Source organism: Anoplolepis gracilipes, chromosome 3, assembly GCF_047496725.1.
Source record: "Anoplolepis gracilipes chromosome 3, ASM4749672v1, whole genome shotgun sequence".
NCBI classification, from domain to species: Eukaryota; Metazoa; Arthropoda; class Insecta; order Hymenoptera; family Formicidae; genus Anoplolepis; species Anoplolepis gracilipes.
Window position 1 is genome coordinate 15875285 of NC_132972.1, and position 26491 is coordinate 15901775.

Genomic DNA, 26491 nt, shown 5'->3' on the forward strand with positions numbered 1-26491 from the left:
TCCCCCCCCCCCCCAAAAATTATTTATCGTTGTTTTTTTTTTCTATTTCTTTAAACTATCAATGGTTTGACATTTTTGTCAAAGAAAAGTTGACTCTATATTGATCAGGGAATTGTCACTGATATTAAGGCCGCGAATTGTATCCACGACATCCTGTATACGAAGCAACTTCTCCGATAAGTGGGTTATTGGGACGAGCAAAGTGCAATACTCTCGGAGGAGAAAGAAAGATAGACAGAAGGAAAGATCTTGGAGAGCGCATGGAAGGATTCGCTGACGTTCAAGGCGTCATATAAGATAACCGTAGTAACCTATTATCTGTCCACTATTGTGCACTTCTATTATTCCGGTTATCTATTTCCTCGTTCTCTTACGTAACGCGTATTCTTTGTGAATAAAATTCAATATTTCTATTCTCTCTGTCTACCTGCCCGTGTAGATATGCCTATCCTTGGATAAAAAGGTCCTTGGTATTTTATTATGTTCATATTTTGAAATATCTTCATAATTATGTTATTTAAAATTATATATTTATTATAGCATTTATTACTGTACATGTATTATATTAGATATTTATTATTATTATATATTCTATTATTTATGTTATATTATAATCTCTCACACATATAATATTTATTACACATTAGTTATTAAAATTTAATAAATTTGTATTGAACGCACGAGAGATTTCGTTAAGAAAAATTTACTTTAAATTTCGTAGTTTTATAATATAACATATTGGTATTTTAAAATGCGTTAGACAAAAGTCGATTATATAAAGCCAATATTAAAGATATAATAATTTTTTTTTAATTCGCAATAAAAATTCAAGGTAGAATTTTACTTATAATTTTATTATAGTATATCCCGCATATTCCAAATGTATATATCCTATTATACATATATATATATATATATATATATATATATATATATATATATATATATTTTGCATATTTTACCTTTTCAGATGTATTTTCTGTTACACGACATCGAATTATAAATGGAACTCTACTCTGTTGTAAATTATAAATCGTCCAAAAAGACTTCTTACTCATGAAATAGTATTAAAAACTTGTAATTCTGAGAAAGTAAGATCTGATATTTGTACTCACATTTTTCTCGACACATATACTCGATTGAAGTCAATTTGTTAATGTTTCATCTAAAACAAAATATCAATTACTTTATTCTTATGTGAATTCAATCGATCATGCGAATAAGTTTTCTTTAAACGTTTTTCTGTATCACAGATATAAAATTGTAAATAGAATTCTATCCCGACTTTTGATAAGAGTTATAATTGGACCGTTATAACCGTTAAAAATGCGGGTTTATCTTACTGACTAAATATTATTAATATATATTATTAATATTATTAATACCTGCAGCTTTTTTTCTTAAACGAGAAATCTGATATTACTCGCGTCTTTTCTTGACACACCCCAGTAAAATTAATTTATTGATATTCTATTTAAAGAGATACTAATAACGTTTAAAGTAAATTCAACAATTGTGACATAAATAAAAAATCGGATAGTAGTGGAAGTACAACTAAACCGTAGCGCCATCTATCGTTGATATTACATTATATCTAGATGGACAGTCGGTAATAAAGCACAATAAAATCTTTCATTTACCATCAAGTATTTTGCAGTATCAATCGTCGATCCATCTTCTTTCAACGTTATCTTCTTAGCCTCTCGATATTGTCGACTAAGGAGGAAGCTGATTTGCTCGTTTCGTGTAGGATGTTCTCAGCATCGTCGAAAATATTTACATACTACGCATACCGGGAATGTGCGTGGCGATGTACGCGTGTCGAGTTAAATACACGCTGTAAGCTGTAAAATCGTGGTTTCGCAGATTCACAACAATATTTCTCTCTCCTCAAGTATACAGAAGAAATTTGCATAAGCGATCAAATTGGGAACAGCGTTAGATCTGGAGATCGCCTGTCGTGGGAAGGAGAATACGCAGCGCATTGTCACTTGTCATTGTCCTCGATGTGGTGAACGCTCTCCGGTGACAGGAGCACACGAACTCGCCGGAGCGAGTAAGCGGGAGGAGCGGGCGAGCCGGGTCTTGGAAGCATAAATGGCACTGCTATTCACCAGCATGTGGGACTCGACCATGTTCCTGAGTACCCTAACCCCAAAATTCTACGTCGCGCTCACCGGCACCTCGTCCCTCATCTCCGGCCTGATTCTCATCTTCGAATGGTGGTACTTCAGGAAATACGGTACCTCGTTTATCGAGCAGGTATCCCTGAATCATATCTCACCGTGGATCGGCGGCGGTGACAGTGCTAATGATGGCAATAACTCGAGCCTAAACGGCTCTGGTGGATCCTCGAATCAGCAGAACGTACCAGAGTGTAAAGTCTGGCGCAATCCGATTAATTTATTCAGAGGTGCGGAATATCAGAGATTTTACTGGGCCACAAATAAAGAGCCTCTCACGTACTATGACATGAATCTGTCTGCTCAGGATCATCAGACCTTCTTCACTTGCGAAGGCGATACAGGTAACACCCTGGATTTGATTATTATGAAGAATTTAAATACTTGTATTAAATCGATAAAATAGAAATGCCTCGTCAATTAGCAAGATAAATCTTGGTTTTTTTTTTCTTTCTCAAGATATCAAGTCATGTTTCTCAATATTCAGCTGATTAAGGTTTCTCTTACAGGTAAAACAGAATATGAGATCATGCAAACAGCTTGGAGGGAGCGCAATCCAGTAGTGAGAATACAAGCTGCGCACAGTGCTCTCGATCGTAATCCCGATTGTGCACCAGCTTATATTCTTCTTGCGGAGGAGGAGGCCACTACCATTGTAGAAGCGGAGAAAATCTTGAAGCAAGCTTTAAAAGTGGCGGAAAACAATTATAGAAAGTCGCAAAATACCCAGCACCAAGGCTCTATAGCCGAAGCGATACACAGGCGAGATACAAACGTGTTGATCTACATCAAAAGAAGATTAGCAATGTGCGCGCGAAAATTGGGAAAACTGAAGGAGGCGGTGAAAATGTTTCGCGATCTCACGAAGGAAGTGCCACCAATCATGAATGTATTGAATATTCATGAGAATTTGATCGAAACTCTACTGGAAATGCAAGCATACGCGGACGTGCAGGCTGTATTGGCCAAGTACGACGACATCAGTCTGCCGAAATCGGCGACCATCTGTTACACGGCGGCGCTGCTGAAGGCACGGCTGGTGGCGGACAAGTTCTCGCCCGATATTGCCAGCAAGCGCGGCCTGACCACCGCCGAGATGTCGGCGGTCGAAGCGATTCATCGGGCCGTGGAGTTCAATCCTCATGTACCCAAGTACCTCCTGGAAATGAAACCGCTCATTCTCCCGCCCGAACACGTGCTTAAGCGCGGTGATTCCGAGGCGATCGCGTACGCGTTCTTCCATTTAGCACACTGGAAACAGATAGAAGGCGCTTTGAATCTGCTTCACTGTACATGGGAGGGCACGTTTAGGATGTTGCCGTATCCGCTCGAGCGCGGCCATCTGTTCTATCCGTATCCCACATGTACCGAATGTGCCGACCGGGAACTCCTGCCGTCGTTTCACGATGTCAGCGTCTACCCGAAGAAGGAACTCCCCTTCTTCATCCTCTTCACCGCCGGTCTGTGCTCGTTCACCGCACTTTTGGCTCTGCTGACCCATCAATATCCGGACACTATGGGCGTAGTTGCTCGTTCTATGCTCGCCTGGTTCTCTCATCCATTTTATTACATTCTCGACAAGTTGGAAACTATATTGCCCTCTAACTTATTGCAGCAGCTCTCTAGAATATAATGAGGCTGTGTTTCCACATGATCTCCATTAAATTAAGATCTATTGTGATATTCGCGATATACTTATTGCTTCATTTCTTCAATCTTTTCGTAGTCGTCCCCATTGGGTACATATATAAATGTACAAGCTCCCATTTGCTATTTTCTCATGACTGATATTATAATATCTTGTAGTGACGGTTGTTTATCTAATACTGTAAGTTCATCGAATCTGCAAAACGCTAGAGTTAATGTAAAAGTAATAAAGAAATAGACAACATTTTTTTCTCATTACTTATTTCTCGATCTCGAGTCTTCGAATAACATTGCTAACGTTACACGAGTATTGATACGAGGCGATATAAATTTATGTGAAACAACAACTGGGTATTAAATAAATTCTCTTTGTTTTATCGCATTCGTATTTATTCAATAATTGATATTATTAATAGCTCGTAATGAGGTGAAAAATCAAGGCAAATCAGAGATCTTGACATTTCACGTGTCAACAGAACAAAAAGCTCGAGTGTGTTCAGTTGACCGAGAATAAGAGGAATTGACTTTATATTCCTCTCCAATCATTCTTATACAGTAACAATGAGAATGTTAAAATCTCACATTAATCACACATTAATCATTATTATTATACAATTTTTATATGAACCTGCTGAAACCGAAAATAAGAGACAATTTATGCGTCGAAGAAAATCGACCGATTAAACTCACATTCTCTCGATCTACAACCATATCTGATTTCTGGTCTGCCTATCTGTCATGTGAAACGGTTATGATAGAAGAAGAAGAAAAGATAGAGAAAGATATATAAGACACTTGGAAGTCAGAGAGCTCAAGTCTTTCCAGACTGGCTCCAGCAACTTTGATTTTGCTTCGAACATTCATTCTCGATTAGATTCTTAAACAATATAGCATAATAAGGTGATAAAATTTGTCATTTTATGTACAATATCTCTTTAAAGTTTATATATCTATATAATTTAATTTTTTTTTTTTTAACGGACATACGTAAAACGTTATGCGAAGAATTACGATTAAATAATATTATCCTCCGTACATACAGCTACGACACTTCGCGTTCACGGCTATGGAGGGGGAGCGGAGAGGAAATAAAATGTTTATACGTAATATAAGAACATGTAAAAACTTTCAAATGTGATCCTTAAGATTCGCTAGTATATAATGCTTAGTCCTTAATTCTTTATCGCGTGTACAATTAGATGTATTTACCGAAGAGTACTAATCTACAAAGTAGGAAATATTTTGAGTATTCACCTCCCGCTAATATCCAAGCCTATTTTGTACGTAGCTTTCTCGCGTAATCGCTAGAATTGTGATAAAATTTTCATAAATGGAAATTTATTCCGATTTTCCGTACTGGAAGTAGATTCTATTACTTTTTTTATTGCCGCGAATTATCTATGTAAGTCCACGCAATGTTCCCCTGCTTTCTTTTTTCCCTTGTCTTTTATATATATATATATATATATTATATATATATATATATATATATATATATATATATATATAAATAAATTACAAATAGTCCATTTCTCGATCAATCAACTTCACGTTCACGCTAAGATTGCCACGTTGACACGCCACTTCACTGTGTATCTAGATTTGATCGTCTTTACTATTTCTCTACAGTGTAGAGTCTACACAAATAAGGCACCTTTAACAAATTACGCTCTTTATATAAATTACACTTGATTTAGCAGTCCTACACGCTCAGTCAACAACGATACCACGTCTGCGCTGCGATGGCTAATTCGTAATTTGTCAATCGAGGCATACGTAAACAACAGCAGTCTTAATGTATCGAACAAAAAACATTATATATATATATGTATATATACATATATATATATACATGTATAAATATATATATGTATATGTATACATATTGGATATATGTAATCAACTGGGTACCAAAATTCTCATAGATATTATTCCTTCCTTCATTTTACCTAATTCAAACGACGATAAATATTTTTAACTTTCAACGAAGCGCTCACATCACTCGCTAAACCAATTCACGTTCTCTTAAAATATTCATATATATATGTGTATATATATATATTCCGTTACATTAATCGAGATTTTTTCATTTATGCCGAGATCGCTTTGAATTTTGCTAAAAATATTTCATATCGTTCTTTCCTACCACGAAAGTAAGGAATAATGTAAAACTCGAAGAATAGTGATCTATCCGAATTTTCTATATTTCTAGCCTCATCGAGGCTGTTTATATATTCAAGAGGAAAGCGATTTTTCCACTCTAAGCGTCATTTGTGCTTGTGGAATGCTAGAAAATAGCGCTGTGCCCAATCGAAATTAGCTCACATGCTTAAAAAGAATGTCTTTTTCTGCATTAGCGTGCAACCGTATTCACCGAACTTATTCTTTATTTGCATATTGAAACTAGTAGAAAAAATTCTCTTTCGCAGTATAACACAATTTAAGCAAACGCTTTTATCAAATACTGCGAAGATATCTGTAACGCGAATTAAAATGAACAGCAATATATAATTTAATTATCTTTAGCTGTTATTACGCGTTATTATAATACAAAACAGATTTCCCGATGCGGCAGACTGACTTGAGAATATACTCACTAGCGATCGATCGATTAAGTGTATGTAAAAATTGTGTGGAAGAAGTATCACACACGTTGATGTCAAGATTAATGCCTTTTTACGAAAAAGTAGTTTCAGTCAAAACGCGATAGACAGAGAGGATTATTAATCTTGATATTAAAGAGTGCCGTTTGCGAAATATTGATATCGATCATAGAGTTTAGTGGACCACGAATGAATGCTGCCTTCGACCAAATCTTCAACATGCCGACGCAATTGATCTTCTGTTAGCGTGAGGTGGAATCTATTCTTGAGACCTTGAACAGTAGCCGCCCCACCACTGCGAAAGCACGGAAGTTGAGAACCTGCGGAAAAAATCGATAAAACCCATTGAGATGTGCGGATTTAAAAGGTGCACGCAAACACGAATATATACACGATCAGTACTACAATATTTACCCGATAACATGATCTCAACAAGGTTGACTATTTTCTCCATGTGCTTTCGTGCCGCGATTAAACCTTGAAGAATGAGACTTTTAAATTCTTCAAAGAGCCTGGATTGATTGCCGCCCATCACTTCGACGAATTCGGGCGTTAATTTGAATGGACTGGTCTCGAAACCGAGATTTCTTGGCGAAGTCGAGAGAATAAATCCGAAATCTATATGGATCAGGTGACCGTCGCTATGTAACAGAATATTGCCATTGTGACGATCTTTCACTTGAATAAGATAGCTGACCAAGCAGTACGCGGCGCAACTCTGAATGAAGTTTCTCTGCGCCATGCGGAACGTCTCTGAGGTAGAAGGGCCGAACTCTCGTTCGAAATATTGGAAAAGCGTTAATTGGCACTGCTTTTTTACTTGATGGAGCGAGACGGTGTTCAAGATTGGTTCAATCAGACCACTGTCGTTAGACAAACATAGTATCCTGCAAGATAAAATAAAATCATTATTTCATTTCCAGAGAAAAATTATATTTGCATCAAATTTGTTTCATGAAAATTTTGAAAAATTTCCAGTAATAAGTTATCGCACTTACTTGTATGGTCGCACCCAGAGCGGCACTCGTTCGTCTTGCCAAATCTTTTGCAACATTGAAAGCAATTGCGAGGCGAGAAGTTCCTGCCTGAGATCATCGCCACATTTTACGATCACGGCGAGTAATCTCCAAGACGCCAAATGCCCATACGGACTGGAAGTTCTTATGCGTCGTTGTTTTTGCTCCCACGGCTCCTTAAGAACCGCCGCTGACGGATCTTCGGGATCGTGGCTAAAAGTCGCGCTGGGCGTAGCTGCCATCTCGCTCAATCTTCTCTTGATGTCGCCCGGCACGAAGATCGGTTCTCTGCTGTCGGACGATTCTTGACTCAATTGCGATATGGTATCTCGATCTTTTGGCTTACGAAGCTGTAAATACTGAACGGAAACGAATGAAAAAAAAAATAGAATAGAGAGTAGAATTTAAAAAAATACGGCTGTTTTGAAGACAAGTATGCACTCACCTGCTGCGTAATCTCATCATCCTCCTGACTCCAACAATCGTTAGGATCATCGTCGGGGAAATTAAATGTCACGTCTGTATTCCTAACGGAGTAAGGTGAGATATTTTTGACAGGTGTTTGTCGCACCGCTAAATTTTGTTGACTATCGGAAGTGGATATGTTGGATGATTGCTCGCCGCCCGTTAAGTTCTCCTCAGACTTGGTATGCCTCAATGAACTACCCATTATTTTTGTCGGCACGGGCGACGTATATAAATCCTCCACTTCTAATACCTCCACATATATTATATAGGGTGCCTGTACAATAATATCATCGTAAGAATCGATATATTCGAATAATAAATTCTGTAAAGGATATGATATATAGCGAAATGCCATACCTTATCCTTGCTATTAAGAACAGCGGCATATTGTGGCGGAACTCGCACAATATGATGAGGTATCGCACTGTGCAGAGGCAACCACACCCTTGCAGGGAGATTCAAATTAAGCGTGTTGAGCTCTGCTACTAATTGAACGGTTTTACTTTCCTTTGTTGGGATAGTCCCGAGCAATTTACCAATTGATATTAACGCTTGAATAAATTCGAATTCTGGCGCGAGTCGAGGTGCCTGTACAAGGAATATAAATTTTACATGAAACACTGTTTCAAGTACAACGTCTGTCTGTCATACAAAATAATAACTCACATTGCAGAAACAATCTGTTTTTTGGCCTCGCAAATCGTTCACCACACCTTGGCAGGAATAGAAGCAGGTACAACCATTGTCAAACGCTCGACCAGAGCTCAGGTCCCCAAGACTTACTTTATTTATTGTACCTTTTAAGAAAAATATGCGATGTAAAAGATCTCATTACAAACATTATATAATGTGTAATTTAGTATGTATAATTTATTATATTTGTATTTACATATTTATTTAGATTTTAGATAATTACCGGAATGACTACGGCGTATAGTCTGGAACAATCCAGTAGCATCGGACTGAGATCTTTGGTGAGTTTTCTTATTCGGCGACGTAAGATTTTGCGCCGGGGGCAATGGTGATGGTGAAGGAACTTGCAATCCAGCTACACGCTGCTTTCGACTCTCATTTCCTTTTGGCCTGAAATGTTACATGCTTAGAAATAAACTTTTATTCTAAACGCTGCATGATCTGCCGAAAATTGCTCGTTATCTTTCCTTTTGTTCTTAAATCTACTTATTATTAATTCTTACCTGAGTTCATCCGACAGAATAAGATTTTTCAATTTGGTCCCATGAGACTTCTTTTTTGATGGTAAATGAGCATCGGAACTGTACGCGTCTAGCAGCCAAGCACATTTTAACGAGAAATCTGCCGACTGTCTACACCTACAATTGATTTGTTTAGTTTTAGTCCCTCTAACAATAAATTTTATTACGATTTGTAAGACGCAATCAAGTAATCTTCTAATGCATCGGTATCTCTTATATTTACCTATGGACAAGATATGGATAAAGAACTTCTGTTATATCATGAAGTTGTATATACATCACAACTAACTGCGGTAAGTAAAAGTCCACATCATTATCCGGAAAACTGAACATCTTGTTACCTACAATATGTCACAAGTCATATTTAGTATCAAATATATAGACTACGTTTGCTAAAAAATTATCATTTTGTAATATTTATATCTTATATAGTTTAATAATTTATATATAACAAAGATAACAAATGTTCATCTCGTAATAATAATTACTTTATGAATAACAAACGCGTGATAAAATTAATTAACGTGCTAAAAATTAATTCTCTTTAATATTTATTATACCTAGATAACTCTGAACGCCAGGTTCTTTCGAATTAAACAGATAGGAAATAGCCATAGACATGTCGAATATTTGACTCTCGAAGAGTCGCAGTAAACAGCCTTCCGACGGTTTCGGTTGTTTCGTCTCTTGTTGTTGTCGACGGATAACGTCTGGTTGCTTCTTCACCGTCTCGGCTTCCTGTTGTTGTGTCGCAGTCGTACCGCAGCAAAGAGTCATGGCCGCTCCGGCCAATTCATTCTGGCTCGTTTCAGCCATGGACGGCGGTGATGATGTCACTTGCGTTATAGCAGCTTGGTAAATTTCGACACGTTCCTGATGCTGATAATCGTCACCACTGCGTTCTCGCACGTTCGCGTTAGATATTCGCGGTTTTTGCGAGCAAGGCTCACCAACAACGTTCGTGTCGTTGTACGATCGCGGACAATTACGATCGTTGGTCTCGTCATTTGGAGATACAGGAGACGTAGGACTATCACTGAGACGCGTGGACAGTTCCACGGGCGACACTGGCACCGACATCGAGACCGACACCACACCGGCACTGTTCTCTATACCGTCTACCACATCAATCGAATACACCGAGTCCCCTGGCTGTGACACGGACGAGTCGAGGCTTTCACGACTGTGCAAATGATCCACGCTGGATTCTCGGGTGGCGGGCGCATTCGTGGCGTCGCTCGAGCCGCTGTCGGAGCCACACAGAATGCCTGAGTCGTCAGAACCGAGACTGGCCAAATCTTCGCGTTCTCGCGCGGTGCGAGCGCTCTTCCCGCATGGCCCCGACGACGACGAAGACGACGACGAAGATGACGAGGACGACGACGAAACCGTTGTCGTCTTAGAGACTGATGAAGGAGCGGGATTCTCGCATTCTGGACTCGGTGTTACGTCTACCTCTGGAATCCGTTGTAAAGCGGAGTCCAGACTTCGGTTCCTATGATGGTGCGTCAACGTCGTTGCAGCAGCCTGAGGCACCGGCGGTAGTAGGATACCCATTGATCTAGAATAATGATCGAGAACTTTTTTTAAAATAGAATACATTTTATATTTTCCTTTTTTGTTATCGAAAAAATTCCATCTCAAAATACAAAAGCTACTCGTCTCTATCTGTGTTATTGGGATACTTTTAATCACTTTTTTAACATTCAAATTATTCTCTTTAATTGGAATCTATTCTCTGAATCTTTAAATTTCAATCAAATTATGTATGACGTATGCATTTCGACCGAAGGAAATTCTATGAATGCAATGTTGGTCAGCTCCAATTGGCGGCTGCGAAAGCGTAAAGAGAATAGATAGGACGGACCGCGTGCTGTTGCGATTATTAATATTGATGACATCTCCATCGTCGTTGTCGTCGTCGAACAGCCAATTTAAATACCTCGTATCTTCCTCAATTTATATACGACGTAACATCTCCACATATTTCCTCGTCAATCTAGTCGTCGAAGACGAGTGGCGTCGATCGCATAATCGCGACATATATAATACGACTTTACGATCGCTTATTCAACAAGTGCCAGGATGTATAGACACGCGCGCCAGACGCGTCACAGGCTCGCAAATAGCTCGCGCGCATGGCTCGCAAAGCGGCTCGGAAATATATTCGAGAAATGGCGATATTTTTTCGAGATATAACGAATATAACGAAATCAAAATATATATACCTAAAGTCCAAACTGTGATTTCGTTGATGCGTGGTCAGTCTGCTACGTGGACTGATCGACGTATTCGGCCGACCGTGCACGAGAGGAACATTACAGCTGGCCAGTTTGTGCCGCTTGATGTGTGTCACGCTTTCCTGGCGCGTAGGTCCACCAGTCGACGTTACCGCTACTACTTCGCTCATATTAGAGTCGAGTACGAGCACCGGCTCGGCTAACAGTCATCTGCTGGCCATGCTGGGGCTTCACCTGTAAAACGTAAACCACTAAATCAGTGCGTCGTCTCTTATTTCTCGCAAAAGAATGCACTTAACTCAAATACGACAGCGAAAAGTACGCACGTTCGTCGCGCACGTGACATTTTTATATTTAGAGTTCGGGAAAGAATCTTATTATATGCATATTTACCGCATCGTATGTGTGTGTGTGTGTAGTATATACATATAGTAGTAATATAACAGACCATAACGGATTGTTGTGTGTTTTAAAATGATTTTTCAATAATCATATCGCGAGAAAGATGGAAAAATAGCGGTCTTATTGTATGTATATATATGATTGATTACCTGTATATATATATATATATATATATATATATATATATATATACACGTACGCACACCTTATCATAAACGATGATATACGTATATAATAGTACAGTAGATAACATAACAAACTATTGTGAGACTCTTCGGTTACGATTTTTAAAGATATCTCGATAATCATATCGCAATAAATTGACTGACGGCATAGAAACAGCCATATCATATCATATCAAATGGATAGATCCTAATCAATAATAGACGTGGCCTCGAACGTCACATGGCATGTGCAAACGCGAGGAAAAGTCAACAATTCGATACACAAGTAGAGTTGTTTGCGCGAAAAGCAACGCGAGCACATCGACGGACGAAATGCATTTCCAGTATTCTCATTATTTTTGGAAGCGTAGATTGATAACGATGAATGATATCGTTTCCCACGTGCAATCTCGACTACTCGTGACACGAATAAAACTACGACGTACACGATTTAATGTAATGTCAACGCCAATCGCTGACACAAGAAGAACACGCGTTTGTCGTCGTTATCAAACGTGATGTGTCAAATGCGATAACGGAATCAGTAACTTGGATCGGAAAGAGAGTGCGTGCCGTATCTTTAATTAATATACAACACAGAAGACACACTCTCTTCCCGATTCACGGCGCTGCGAAATTAATTGATTATATAATGCAACGTCGTGCGCGGAAAGACTACAGGAGCACTTCTCGAATGTTTATGCCGCGAAACCGAACGAGCGGAAATCGCGCATCTGTCAGGAAGGTCGATCGCACTCTAGATAATACGCCATTGGAATTTCCTTTCGAGCAATAATTCAACAAAACCGACGTAAATTTATTTTCTTCCCGTTGCAAAACTCCTTTCCGTCATAAAAAATTCAAGTTGATTAAAGATTTTATTTTTTTCAGGTTGTCTTGAAAGAAATCAGATTGTTGAAAAATTTATAGCTTCATACGCTATACTTCGTATAATATATATATATATATATATATATCTCGATGCTTTTTCTTATTAAGCAATTGTGTTAAAGTTTATTAAGACAGTATATCGAAACAATCGTGGAAATGTATACATATGCATACGCATTTAAGGCAACACAATCGGGGAAAAAAATGTTAAAGTTGACGAAAGATCGGATTTGCAAAATGGCCATATTGACGTTGACGTGAATGGAAAAAGTTACGATGCTGCAATATACACAGACGTTTAGAAAGTGTGGCTTTTATCAATTCGAACACTTTCTAAGGATCTCTTCCTGACGTAGGTAAAACCCCCTGGCGAGCTCCATTCTACGCAGTTACCTCGCAGATAAACGAGAGTAAAAAAAATATGCTATACTTTTGAGTTACATGAAAGTTACGTGAAAAACAAATACTTTTTTTACGAAGACTAAACCGTTTCGTTTCTTCTGCGTGGGATTTTTATGCGTTCAACGTCAACACTTATTTCGAGAACGTTACATCAAGAAGCTTCGATCGATGCTTTTTTTTTTTCAATCATTAATTTCAATAATTAATTTAATTTTTTCACCAAATTGTTGTGTATGTTGTGTGTAATAAAATTTGCAAAAACATTCGGATTCAGTATTATATAATAATAAATTTCATAAAGTCCGTACTTTACGTCTGGAAGTCACCGATGAGACACGTGGTAATATCAAAGTGTTAAAAAATACTAGACTGTCGCTTCTAATTCTAATCGTTAAAATTGTACAAAAACATATTGTCAATGGAATCAATCGTCTATCAATCAGTATTTCAGCCATGGGTCGCGAAATGGTTTTGGTCGAATAATTTTATTCTTTATTTTTCGTTAAAACGATGAATGCGAAATATCCTCCACGTGACACACAATAAAACGTAGTATTTTAAAGATTGCGGCGCGGGTGTTACGGTGCGGAACCGAGGTTTCTATCTCGACATACGGATCGGTTGCAAAATTCCGCCGCGCAGTCCGTCGACTCGAAACTCACGACGCGCGTGGAACCATATGCTTTCACCGATCTGCTTCGGTGCCGGCGCGTACTCGATGTTACGAGCGTATTTCCAGTTCCAAAATTGTGACTTTTGCTAATACAGTATTATATCGATACTCATCTTTCCTACCTTTATTTATAAATTAAATTAAGACAATACTTTCGTAGAAAGTCAGACTAAACGTATCAAATATCTAATAAGAATCTACGTGGAAGAAAAAATATTAATTTATATAAAATTTACATAGAGAAATTATATCTCAATATACCTATACTGTATATTCTTCAGCATTCATCTTCTCACTATATTTAAGCCAGCCGTTCACTCGTCATATCGAATATCGACACATGTTTTATGTCGAATAAAAAAATATTTCCGACCAATTCGCAATAGACTTTTATAATTTGCAATCATTATAAATGTTACGTTATATTGATTTATATTTATAATTGCTCGTGAGATAATATCAAAAAAGAAGAGAAATTTTTAACGTAGTACATGTCGTAGTCAAACAATCAATTTCTTTGACCAGGATTCGATATCCGTCGATATAGTTTGACGTTAATGAAATTTTTTATGAATGATCATCAGCACCGTGCTGGCAATATCTAGATAAAAGAGAGTATTAATATACTTTTTTTTTACTTTATGACTAATTCCCGTTTATAGTATATGAATACCGACGCATATTTGAATGCAAGCTGTTATACGTGAATCCGTCGATGATCTAATAATCGACGTTGGTGATCGAACTCGACCCGGCTTTGATGGACTATTAGGAGCGTGATTACACACGTCTTCACACACGTGGGCGTGAAACTCGTGCTAGAAAGCTGAACGCGCATCGTGGTGAATAAAGCGACACGAAGATTTTCTTTTACAACTAAAGCGATCTTAGTTTTTCGCGACATTACAAAGGATGCGACATGTTCGCGAAGACATTTATACCAGTATCGCGTGATTAAACAATGGTCTACATGCGATTAACGTAAACTGCAAAATGCGCCATATAAATGTCGGATAAATGTTAAAGAGTTTATATACATAAATTATAATGGTGACTGAAAAAAAAAACTCGATTAAAGTATCTCCGAAACTACGAAATTTTAATCTTTCTTTGCTTTCAAATCGCATTGACGTAATTGAATTAACAGGATTTTACGAGATGCAAAAATTATTTGTCTAATTTAATTTTCGGTATTGTTTGTTTGTGAAATAAAATGTATTATAAAAATTGTCGATTAAATATCTACATGACATATCTGACCATACATTTAACTTTTAGTATATAAGATTCTTTTAAGCGCGACGTGTCTCGCGAATCGGTCCTCTGACATTTTCAACGGTCTCCGCAAACTTGAACGTCGACATCGCTAGACCTTGCAAAAGTTTTCTGCGAACGTCGAATCTTTATGTGTATCGGAGCGGAGTTATCATGTTTCTGATATCGTAAACATCAAAGTCCAGTGGTCGGCGTTGTGAACAACTACAAATTAGCCCCATGCTATTTGACATTCTACATTCATCGTACACGTGACATTATCATATCCTAAACATGCCATTGTAAAGATTGTTGTACTCAAGTAAGGCTAATCATCTGTATGTAATTATCAAGAATAGTGAATCATGAAGTCAGCGATAATTAACTTGGTTTATCGGTTATATCCGGGTTTTGAGAAACGATATAATCTCGACAAGATCGAGCTTTTTGGACGCTAGACAACCAGAAAAACAATAAAAAAAAAAAAAAAAGTATCAATTGTCACGATATACGAGTAAACATAAAAAATAATGATCTCTATTAATGAAATTTGTACTCAAGTTACACAATAATACGTAATAATTTTGATACCCTGACAATGAAATTAAATTATATCTCTATCTCTACAAAATAAATTAAATAATTACAATGTCCTTAAAATAGACAACTTAACAAATCGTCACACCAATACACACACTAATTGGCAGAAACAACCATTTTCTACAGCATCGTCAAAATTTAAACCCACTTGCTCGCCTGCAATCGAAGATCCGACGAGTTAACGAGTTGCAATAATCGCGTGCTCTTTTCTCGCTACGCAGAATTCGAGACGGCGACGGACGGCGATCTTTCGCGATTTCGATCTATGTATGCTGTACCGCCTCTTCGTCTCGTCGCGCCGCGCGAGCGTCTCCTGGCACCGCCGCCGCCGCCGCCGCCGCCGCTGCCGCCGCCGCCACCGCGTCGACCGTCGACCGTCGATCGTCGACACGCCACTCGGCGCCGCTCGTCGCGGTCGCGCGTGTGCGTTCTTCTCGCACTGACTCGCACGGCTCGTACTCTCGCTCGCTCACGCAGCGGGATGGGTGTGCCGTGTGCGCGAGAGAGCGAGCTTCATGCATGTCGACACTCGTGTTGACACAATGCTGGAAAATCCCTCTGGCATTCATGCATACCGGTCGCCGTCCTTCAATCGTTGAATCAATCTGCTGCGACGTAAATGTCAACAACGAAAACTGCACTCACCTCGCGCTCGAATCCGAAATCTCGGCCACGAGTTGCACGATGCTACGACGACATGCCTCGCACGTTTGATTCGTCGTTCGATCTTCCGGTCGGTCCTGGGCGCGTCGAATTTTCGGGCGGAAATATCGTGCGGCGGGAACGATCGGGAAGGGTCCTTCGAATTAGAGAGAGATGGAAGAAGAGCAATGCGTATATGTGTTTGTCTCGCGTCTCTACTCTCTCTCTCTCTCACACACACACACACACACACGAGTACACGGGCGCACGGGAGAGTCCTGCCTGGTCGCCCACAATGGCAGCGACCACGGGCAAGGTTCCCACAGGCTTTTGTCACACACGCACGCTCCTGTCGGTTCTCGCTGCCGCCGGCTACGCCCAACAACGCGCGTCGATCGCGGCTCCGTCGTCGCGGACGTGATGCGCGCGATGCATCGTTAGGCGACGAACGGACAGACGACGACGACAACCACGATGCACACCACCGTTGCGACGACACTCGCGACGTTACACGATCGAGCAAGACACGTTTCCCCGCGCGAGCGCACGCACTGCTTCGAGACGTACGAATGCTTGCTCGAAGCGACGGTTATGACAACGGCTGCTCGCCAGGTTGCTCCGACGTTGTTGTTTGTCGCACGACAAATTGAACACTGACTCGGCGGCGCACTGCTACCAACGCGGCGGACATGAACTTTCAGATATCCAGAAGAGCGACTGCGCCGTGCAGGAACGCACCAGTAGATCGGCGGGCCACGTGCGAGTCGCGTGGCCGCCGTGCGTGACAATCTGACGTCAGTTTTCTCGTAGTAGCGTAAGTAAGCGTTTTTAATTCAAAATCTCTCTCTTATTCTCACAATTTTTCGTCGACTCACGCTCATTCATTAAAATATATCCAAATCTGAATTGGACTGTAAAATTCACAATTTAATACAACATTAAATATTATCGTTACATACAAAAATTTATTATGATCAATATAATTAAAAAAAAAAAAAAAAAAAAAAAAAAAGGAAAATTGAATCAACTTTTAATGGACTTTTGAAAAAATAAATTTTGTACACAATTATTTAAAAAAACAAGAGATAAGACAGATATATGGTATAATATGTGAAGATTTTAGAATTAGTTGATGTGTAAATCAAGTAAAGTCCAAATGATTCACAAGCTTCCGTCTTTAAATAGTTCGCTGATAACGATATATATTCTCTCATTTCGATTAGCGTGACACACTTGATTTGATACTACGTATATATGTGTTAACACTTGTAAATTTTGCTTGCGCATCATTAGATAAACATGCGACAATAAAAATAATTTCTCATTCGAATGGAAATTAATGTAAAAATCAGGATGTAAAATTCTCTTGTTTCGAAAAAATTTAATATTCTAATAATTTATATCACTTGCTTATGCATTCAGTATTACATTATTCTCGGATGCCACAAAAATGATTACAACAAAAAAATGTACACACGTAACGATTTTATTGATAGTTTAATTCACTCTTAAATAGCAATAATGGGTGATTTTATCGTCTTCTCACTATACAAGGGGCGTACATAATTCTCCACCAGCAACGGCTATTATACCATAGCGTTAGTAATACTCATTGGCGTATTGACAGCGTTTCATCTCATTGTCACTTTACTCCGGCATTGTTCGACGTAGAGGCAATGACAGTGCTGAGATGTAAGCCGACATGCGCTATCAACCGAACGGGATGACAGCGTCGAGATAAGAAAATCGTCGAACAATCGTATATCTTAGAAGATAGTCTTAATTAGCACTCATTTTTACGATAAAATATGATATCACGATGTCATAAAATGCGATCGAAGAAAGAAACGATGGTCTCCAATATAATGATAATATATAATAATCTGATAAAATATATTATGTAATAGAGTTAATAGTAATAGTAATAATATAATAAATATATAAATGAGAATAATAATTACCGCTATTTTAAGTATATGCTCATTCAAATTCAATAATTTATATATATATATATATATATATATATATATATATATATCGTATTCAAAGATAAACATACAAAATATATCGATATGAGATTAGAAATGCGCAGTTGTTTTGGAAACTTTAATTCATCGGAAGAATTTCGATTTTTGATTACATTACGTTAACAACCTTGAATGAAAAATTTTCATGGAATTTCCCGCGCCTACGAGTCATTTAAATAATGTTGCAGACTAGGGCGACGATTGGCAGTGCCGCGCCTGAATAACGAACGGCCCCGGCAGGCATGAGGCATTATCGAGGCATTATTATCTTGCGCTTAGGTTGGCAACGGCACACGGTCGCAGCTCCGAGCGGACGGGGACGTTTATTCGAGTGGGGAAAGGTCGCGGCAGAGCCGCGAGTGCAGCTGCACCTGGCGACGAGCAAACCTAAACCTAACACAGCCGCCGAATAAGCCAAGCAGTTTGGAGCATTAGGTGCTCCAAATGCAGCCATGCGTTTTTATGCTGCTTTCCTTTCAAACAGCACGGCCTTTTGCTTTCTTCGCAGCCTTCTCGATTCGTATCTCGCACGCACTCGCACTCGTACCACGCAATCAGGGCGGACAATGAAACTTTCTGCAGCCTATATTTTATATATATATATATAAATATAGTTCTCGTGCATGATATCCGCGCGAGATACATTGCGGATATATATTATTAAAATTATTATGATAGATAGATTATAAAAGAACATGTTCTTCTTTCCTTTCTGATTATGATAATCGTAGTATCGTGATCTGCATTTCGTGTTCGTTGCACAAATAGACTTTAAATTCCCGCTGCGTCATGCGGCTGTGACATTCGGCGAGCTATGACGCGTGTGCGTCGTCGCCGGATTATGACGTGCGGGTTTGAAATAGTCATGCATACCTCTACGTTTACTGTAAACACTATCGCGCGTGATATCACATGCTGCACGCAAAATTAATGGCTTTTCAATGGTGAAAGGTTCATGGAATATGAACTCGCGCTGACTCAATTATATTAAAACCGATATGTATTATATACAATATATAACGCAAGAGATAGATCTCTCTATTCGCTTGAAAATAATTCTTAAGAATCTCTCTAATTTCTCTTGTTTAAATTTATTTAATTTATGTAAATTAGAAAGAGAGAAAGAGCGCATATCGAGTTATTTTATTTAAATCTTACACACATTTATTTGATCCTTTGCATTATTAAAGAGCATACAGTTATTCCAATTTTATTTCACCTTGTGAGATAATCTTTATCATATATGAAAATTGAAACGAAATGAAAAACACTATTAATTTATATTGTACATCGTTTATCCATTGGTCTTAATTACGCATTAGCTATTATCTATTATCTATTTGACTTTTTCAAAAGGTAATAAGCGTTTATCATAAACGTAACTGTGTTTTTTGTATATGACTACAATTATAATACCGCGTATTTACATATGACTATTGTATTACATGTGACTTAATTATACTATTTATCGCTAAAATGAAAAACAAGTATATTAATAAAATGTATAATCATATAATATCTAATGTGAATTAATAATTATACATTTTTTGCGATCTCTTTAAAAAGTTTGTCTTAAAACAGTGAATGCTTTTCACTCAATAAAATAAATTCCTATTACTATACTATCATTGCTTTATTAAAATGTAATATCATCCAGCAATCTCGTTCCGAATTCTATAAGATTGCGATATTACACGAGTACAACATGAATTTTCGGAAAAGCGCGTATTTTAACGAAGTACTAATGTTTTTGTTTGGCAGTAAACAACTATGGATCCCGAGAGATGCGAGTATCGGCAACTTCCTCAACTGTTCCGCTTTCTACCTGCCTGCGCGTCAGAGCGACAGGCACAATATACTTGAATATCTTGCCATTGGTATACATATATAGTTATACGTCATCGACCAACGTGGCACATAAAACGATGCCAGAAGTAGCGAGTTTCCTCTTTCTATTTTGAAATACAGTAATTTTTGTATTTTTCCATTGTCTTGTTATTTAATCTTCTACTTTTTGCACAAATTTTCTACAATTACTGTAGCCGATATTTCATTACAATCATCATTTCAATTAGATTCCCGTGGCAATCTGCTAATCAGCTAACAGATCTGAATATGACCTACAATCCAAAGTCTAAATTAAGATAGAGAAGAATTTAAATTATGTACATATTTTTTACATATTTATTTTTCTAAAACGGAATCGAAGAGCAAGAAAATTAAAAATTTAAATACATCATATCGGATCGGATATCTTTTACTAGTAGCAAGATATATTTTACATTAAAATTTGTAGAAAAGTGAGAAAAGTATAATTTTGAACAAGAGATAATTTCGAGTACTTTTCGTACATGTATACGTTTGAAATTAAAGATTGTCACCTTTCAGATGAAAAATAGGATGCAGGTAAAAATATAAATAGAAATAGCAGGGTGTTAATTGGATGAGGAATTTGACACACGACGACGCTTTCAACCGTCAGTCGTGATGCGAGTGTCAGACCAGACTTGACCCTGCGCCAAGTGCAACGACAAAGTAATGGATCGACGCAAGGGCGGTCTGTGAACTATTCTATGAGACATTTCTGGCTTACATTGTTTTTATTCGCTTTTCGATCAAACAGACTATTCTTATAGAAATATTTCTTTTTCTGAATAATGTAATGTTATTTCAGATTGACGCGACACAATCATTCATTATTTTAGTTTTAATATACGTATAATATACGTATAATATGCAATAATAATAAATATATTTCTGTGCTTTAAGAAATTATACTTATACAAAGTTTTTTTAGTATCAATTATATAAAAGATAAAAAAAAAACAGAGATACATATTAATATGTTATGAATTACTTTTCATCTATATTTTCATTTTATTTTCTTTTTTAAAGAATTAAAGTTTTTATTAATTTTCGGTTAGACAAAATATTAGATAAAATGTAGAGAAATCGCGCGTTTCTCTCTCTCTCTCTCTCTCTCAAATACATTTTTTTTTAAATTTTAGAAAGTGTAAACGTCGTATATGTATATATCTATAATTACCCAACTTTCCTAGTTTGAGAGCTTAAGAATTTGGGTATATCAGAATATATACAAGAGATTATTTTTATCGCGATACGTCATTGCTCTGACTAAAACAGAAGGCACAAAAAACGTAACATATATTAAAATAGAACGAAATCACTCGCTCACGTCTTCTCTCTCTCTCTCTCTCTCTCTCTCTCTCTCTCTCTCTCTTCGTTTCTCCTTCCTTCCACTCTCTCAGAGATTGTATTGAATTCATTGAAATTTACGTTCGTTAGTGATGAGGCTCGTGAATAGTAGAAGACATTCCTTTTCAGAGACGTAATAACGAATCGTGAGACCTTGAATGAAATAACATAGCAAATACTTTTCGATAAAAAAGAAGTATAGAGTGGATAGGAAGAGGAAAAATGCAGATAGAAAAAAGGGACGAAAAAAAAGAAATGAGAGAAATCAAAAAAGGAGAAATTACAAAAATTTCAACAATACTTATGTTAGATATTAATATAAATATTTGTATGAATAAATATTTCTGCGAATAATACTTATGTTAGATATTTATATAAATATTTCAAGTTTAAAATCGGATAATGGAAGAGCCGTAAATTTGTGAGAAAGCTTGTGAAAGTATACATATGGATGTGTGAGTTGCTGCGGAGTATCTATATAAATTATACGGGATCCTGAATATATTCCACTTGTCCTCTGTTACGCCACTACTCCTCCCCCACTTCCTCCGATTGTTTTCGTCGACGACGTGGATCCCGCGCCGCCGGCTGGACACGCCGACGTAAGAATGAGAGCACGTCCGTGTGTATGCATTCGCTTGCGCATGAATTAATGTCGCGCATACCGATGTCGGGGAAGCGGATGACGGGCGGCAGAGTCGGGACACGTGATTCTCGCAGCGCGTGTAATATTTATTCGTAGTAACGTGACCATCGGGCGTATATAGCGTTCGCTTTGTTTTTTTTTTTCACGCATGTTTGTCAGCGATTGAATTATTAGTCATGACGAAACGAACATGAGAAGATTCGGAGATGTGTATACGGTTGATAAGAAAAGCCAAGTTTATCGTCAACTCGTCGTGAAATCGTCATAATTGTTGATTATTCCAATGGAATTTTAAATTTAAACCTACTAGTTGATACATGAATCTAATCAAAATAAATTATGAAAATAAGATAGAAATCAAAGCAAAAATCATGCAAAAAATGGTCGCGATATCATTCAATTCTTTATGTTCATTTTAGATTATTTATAAATACCAAGAGCCTTTGAAATTTGTTAAGTTATTTTTTGTTTAATTCAATTCTTATTGATAATACAAAGTAGTAAGTTCTTATAATATGCGAACATTTTTTGTTATATAAATTCCGAGCATATAATAGAAGTCTCGATGCAATCTCCCCCATGCTAATGCCTGTAATTCGCAAATGATACGCCATGATATGACAGATAGTTGAGGCAGAGGTGGATTCAGATCTCTTACGTGTGTTGCTTCCTAAGATCAAACTATACAGATGAAATAAAAGAGAGAAAAAAAATAGCGAACGAGACTTGTATGAATATACTAATTGCTATGTGTTTTCGGACAAAGGACGTGTAATTTTATAGTATGCGACAAACGTGCGAGGTCGTATTTTATGCTACACGTACGTCGTGTATACGTTCAAAAATACACACGACTTTCCGCGCGCCAGTAAATTCGCCACTCGACGTATTTTTTCTCGTACTTCGCTGAGAGTTCTCTTAGTTCCAATACCCGCGCTACACAGATGCTCTATCATAATAATCTCTATTTTGGGCCGGAGGGTCGGCTGCAGCCGCGTTGTTGTAGCAGCGCAGATGTTCCTCTCGTTCCGAGTTAAAAGCGCTTGAGTAGGGGAAGGTCGAGCTCGAATAGCACGGTCGAGAAGAAGACGAATAGACAAATAGACGAGTTAGACGCGTCTGAAAGACTAGTGCGATTGCAATATGGCAGATAAAGAGAGAGAAAAATAGAAAGAAAGAGTAAAAGCGTCTATAAGAGAGAAAGGAAAGATAAAGGGAAAATGAAAGAAAAAAAGAGAAAACAAAATTCATCTCTCTTTCGCTGATAAGAAATGATATTCTAATAGTCTTAGGCGGCGAATAAAAATATTACGCATAAGCTGTTGTACATGTCAGACGCATCGGCTTCGAGAGAAATTGAAATCAGAGTAATGCGAGTCTCTTTAGGATATCCGGTTGCACTATCATCCTAGCTTTATTAACCGCGATTGGCGTCGTATCATGTTGCTTTTTACATCATAGCTGGGGCAAACATATATAAAGGGAGAAGGGTTCGTTATGACACAGATAGCGAGCTTAATCGACTATATCCAATGTTAATTGACTGTTAATAATAGTCAATACAACTACCTGTCAGAAATCGATATCTCAATTACTTGCATTGTACAACCTTTTTTTTCATGCACAATTTCTAGTAGTTTCTTGGCAGAGCTATTCTATATTCTTGATTAGGATCTTAAATTATAAAAAAAAAAAATCGCAACGACTATTGTAACACGTTGACGCGATAATACATATGTATTTCAGATAATTGAAAGATATAATATTGCATCAACTGTTATCATTGTTATTTCACGCCAAACTCTGTTCATAATAATTAAACGTCGACGAACGTCGATAATGTGACATATACAAAGTGAATTTACAAAGTGTGATGTGTCACGAAACTATAATCATTAGTTTTTTTTAAAACATGTTTAGGAGGAAAGAGATACATTATGCTCTCGCGGAAGTTGCTTGGGCACGCAGATCTTTTGCTTCATCATGCAAACATCTCGTGATTTCTACAACAGCGCTCAGAGATAAGTTCCCGACGACAGTTAATTTGATAAAATTTACTGCCGCATCAGCCCACTAGCGTTTCCTTTAGCGGCTTATATCGCGAGCAAGAAGTTGCACGTTTCTCGATGACGCAAAAATTTCTTAAGGCTTCGCGCAAAAGCGAGCTTCGTAATACCTTACGGATAGGAGACCCCACAATTATGTAACATAGTCACTATGTTATGATGCAAGATCAAGCATCCTAAATCATATAACGCTCACTTATAAGGTCACTGTGCTTTCAAAAGATAATATTGATCACGATTATTTTTAGCCAATGCGTCCTATTTGCGTCATACATTATACATATACATACATACATACATATATATATATATATATATATATATATATATACATGTAATTCGCACATTTACTATAAATTCATATATATATATGTAAATATTTATACTTTTTTATATATACGCGCACGCGTGCATATAAAATACATTGTATTATCTTGTTCTAAGTATAAGATTTGTTATCTCTTATATGCAATCAATATTTTTAATCAGGAAAAAGTAGACTCTTGTTACATTTAGAATATTTCAAATGATAACTTTCAGAAAGAAATAAAAGATAGAGTTTTGATAATAATAATTGTTTCTGTATTGTTAAAATATAATAACAAAATATGATAACGTGTTTTGGACGTTAAAAATGTTTCAATGCTTTCTTTTATGATTTTTGATGACCTTTACCTTTACTATTTCTTCTACCATTTCTCCAGTGCTTTCTCTCGAGCAGCTTACATGCTTTTAAGATTTGTTCCGGTCTCTTTAGCTCATTCTTTGCTTTAACTTTATCCTTTAGTTTCTGATTGTGCCGCCCCCAATGTATATTTGTTGTCGTTTGTACTAAAATAAAGCAAAAATAGCATACAGCATTTTTTTATGTACAATAATTAGAATGAATCGATATGCAACATAAAAGAAAAATTTGTAAAATAAATATTGCGATTAAATTCAATATTTTGTGTATTAACTTACAGTTTTGCATCTGTAAACATTCTTTCTTATTATCACTCTCGCTGTCATTTTCATCAACTTTACTCTTCTCTTTCCACATGTTATACCGATTAGTTTTATATGTAGCAGTCATCCATATACCTGATTCGGTACATATTTCTTTTGTTTTTGGATAAAAAATATAAAGCAAATAATTTTATTTTCTATGATAGATAAAAGATTGTATATAAAAATAATATATTAATAATATATGTACCCTCTCAACGATGACCATTTTCTTTTTCTTCTGATCTCATTTTTTTAGTTGCTTTTGAAGATGTTGGCCTTCTTCGTTGTCTGCAGATTAAATCCATCTGTGCCTTATCAGCTTCTGTGGCAAATGTATTAACGGTTAAGCTGAAAAAACAAAAAAAATGTCAAATAGAATAAAAATAATTGCAAATAAAATCTTTTTTTAAATTAAAATATAGTGTGTAATAGAAGAATAAGTTTATTACTTATATAGAATAATATTTAAAAGTGTGAAAAATAAGTTAAAATATTAAGTACGTTGGAATAGCAATTCTTACCCTTCTTCTGTATGCTTGTCTGGTACGGAATAAGGTATATAATATTCTTCATCTCGCTTTGTGTGCGTTTTCTTTTTCTTTGAAATTTTATACGAATCATCGTTACTCCTTCTTTTTGAAACTACTACTGTACTAAATGCAGCATTAATTTTTTCTGCCCTGCTGGATGACAGATTAATCTTTGGAGTCAAACTACCAAAAAACCCGAATACGGCCGTTTTCCATATATATATATCCGTGTTATAATTAATGTAGCGTTTGCTGTAGTTTTTGATCGAAGATTTGTAGTTCCGATGAGACCAATTTATTCTTCTTTTTTTTTTTTTTTTTTCATAACGTCCATACGATCTTTTGCATATGCAGCTTATGCAATTTGTGTGTGTAGGTCAGAAGAAAACCTGCCTGAGAACCTAAAACCTAAGACGGCCACGCCAGTGTTTTTCGTGGACGCTTTTATGTCATGCAGCAGCGCCATTAGTGTGAAAAATTGGAAATACTTATCTACATCCACTTGTCGGTCAATCTCAAAATATGAAACACGGATTATTATGTATCATTATCGAGCGCGATGACGTAGTTCACGTCTACTTTGTCAGGCGGCGCATCGAGCGTTGAGAAACGTGCCC

The 26491-nt window shown here is 37.2% G+C and overlaps 2 protein-coding genes across 5 annotated transcripts; one reads left to right on the top strand and one right to left on the bottom strand.

Annotated features, from left to right (window-relative positions):
- The first annotated feature begins 1731 nt into the window (after window positions 1-1731).
- On the top strand, window positions 1732-5346 carry LOC140663671 (protein ST7 homolog). The gene is made up of 2 exons (XM_072888022.1): window positions 1732-2527; window positions 2693-5346. The coding sequence occupies exons 1-2, from the start codon at window positions 2098-2100 to the stop codon at window positions 3814-3816; spliced, it is 1554 nt and encodes a 517-aa protein (XP_072744123.1). The 5' UTR covers window positions 1732-2097; the 3' UTR covers window positions 3817-5346.
- On the bottom strand, window positions 4194-26263 carry Fwd (phosphatidylinositol 4-kinase beta fwd). Of its 4 annotated transcripts, none has more exons than XM_072887994.1 (15): window positions 25866-26263; window positions 25553-25666; window positions 25318-25455; window positions 25030-25185; window positions 11360-11605; window positions 9692-10692; window positions 9355-9472; window positions 9114-9248; window positions 8834-9000; window positions 8584-8714; window positions 8275-8505; window positions 7895-8191; window positions 7432-7808; window positions 6848-7320; window positions 4194-6753 (listed from the first exon to the last, which is right to left on the bottom strand). In XM_072887994.1, exons 5-15 carry the CDS (start codon window positions 11539-11541, stop codon window positions 6566-6568), a joined length of 3300 nt encoding a protein of 1099 aa, XP_072744095.1. In that variant the 5' UTR covers window positions 11542-11605; window positions 25030-25185; window positions 25318-25455; window positions 25553-25666; window positions 25866-26263; the 3' UTR covers window positions 4194-6565. The 4 variants fall into 4 exon arrangements, with proteins under 4 accessions (XP_072744095.1, XP_072744093.1, XP_072744096.1 ...); XM_072887992.1 differs by having other exon boundaries at window positions 25553-25692; XM_072887995.1 differs by lacking the exons at window positions 25030-25185; window positions 25318-25455; window positions 25553-25666; window positions 25866-26263 and adding an exon at window positions 16403-17072.
- Window positions 26264-26491: the final 228 nt, after the last annotated feature.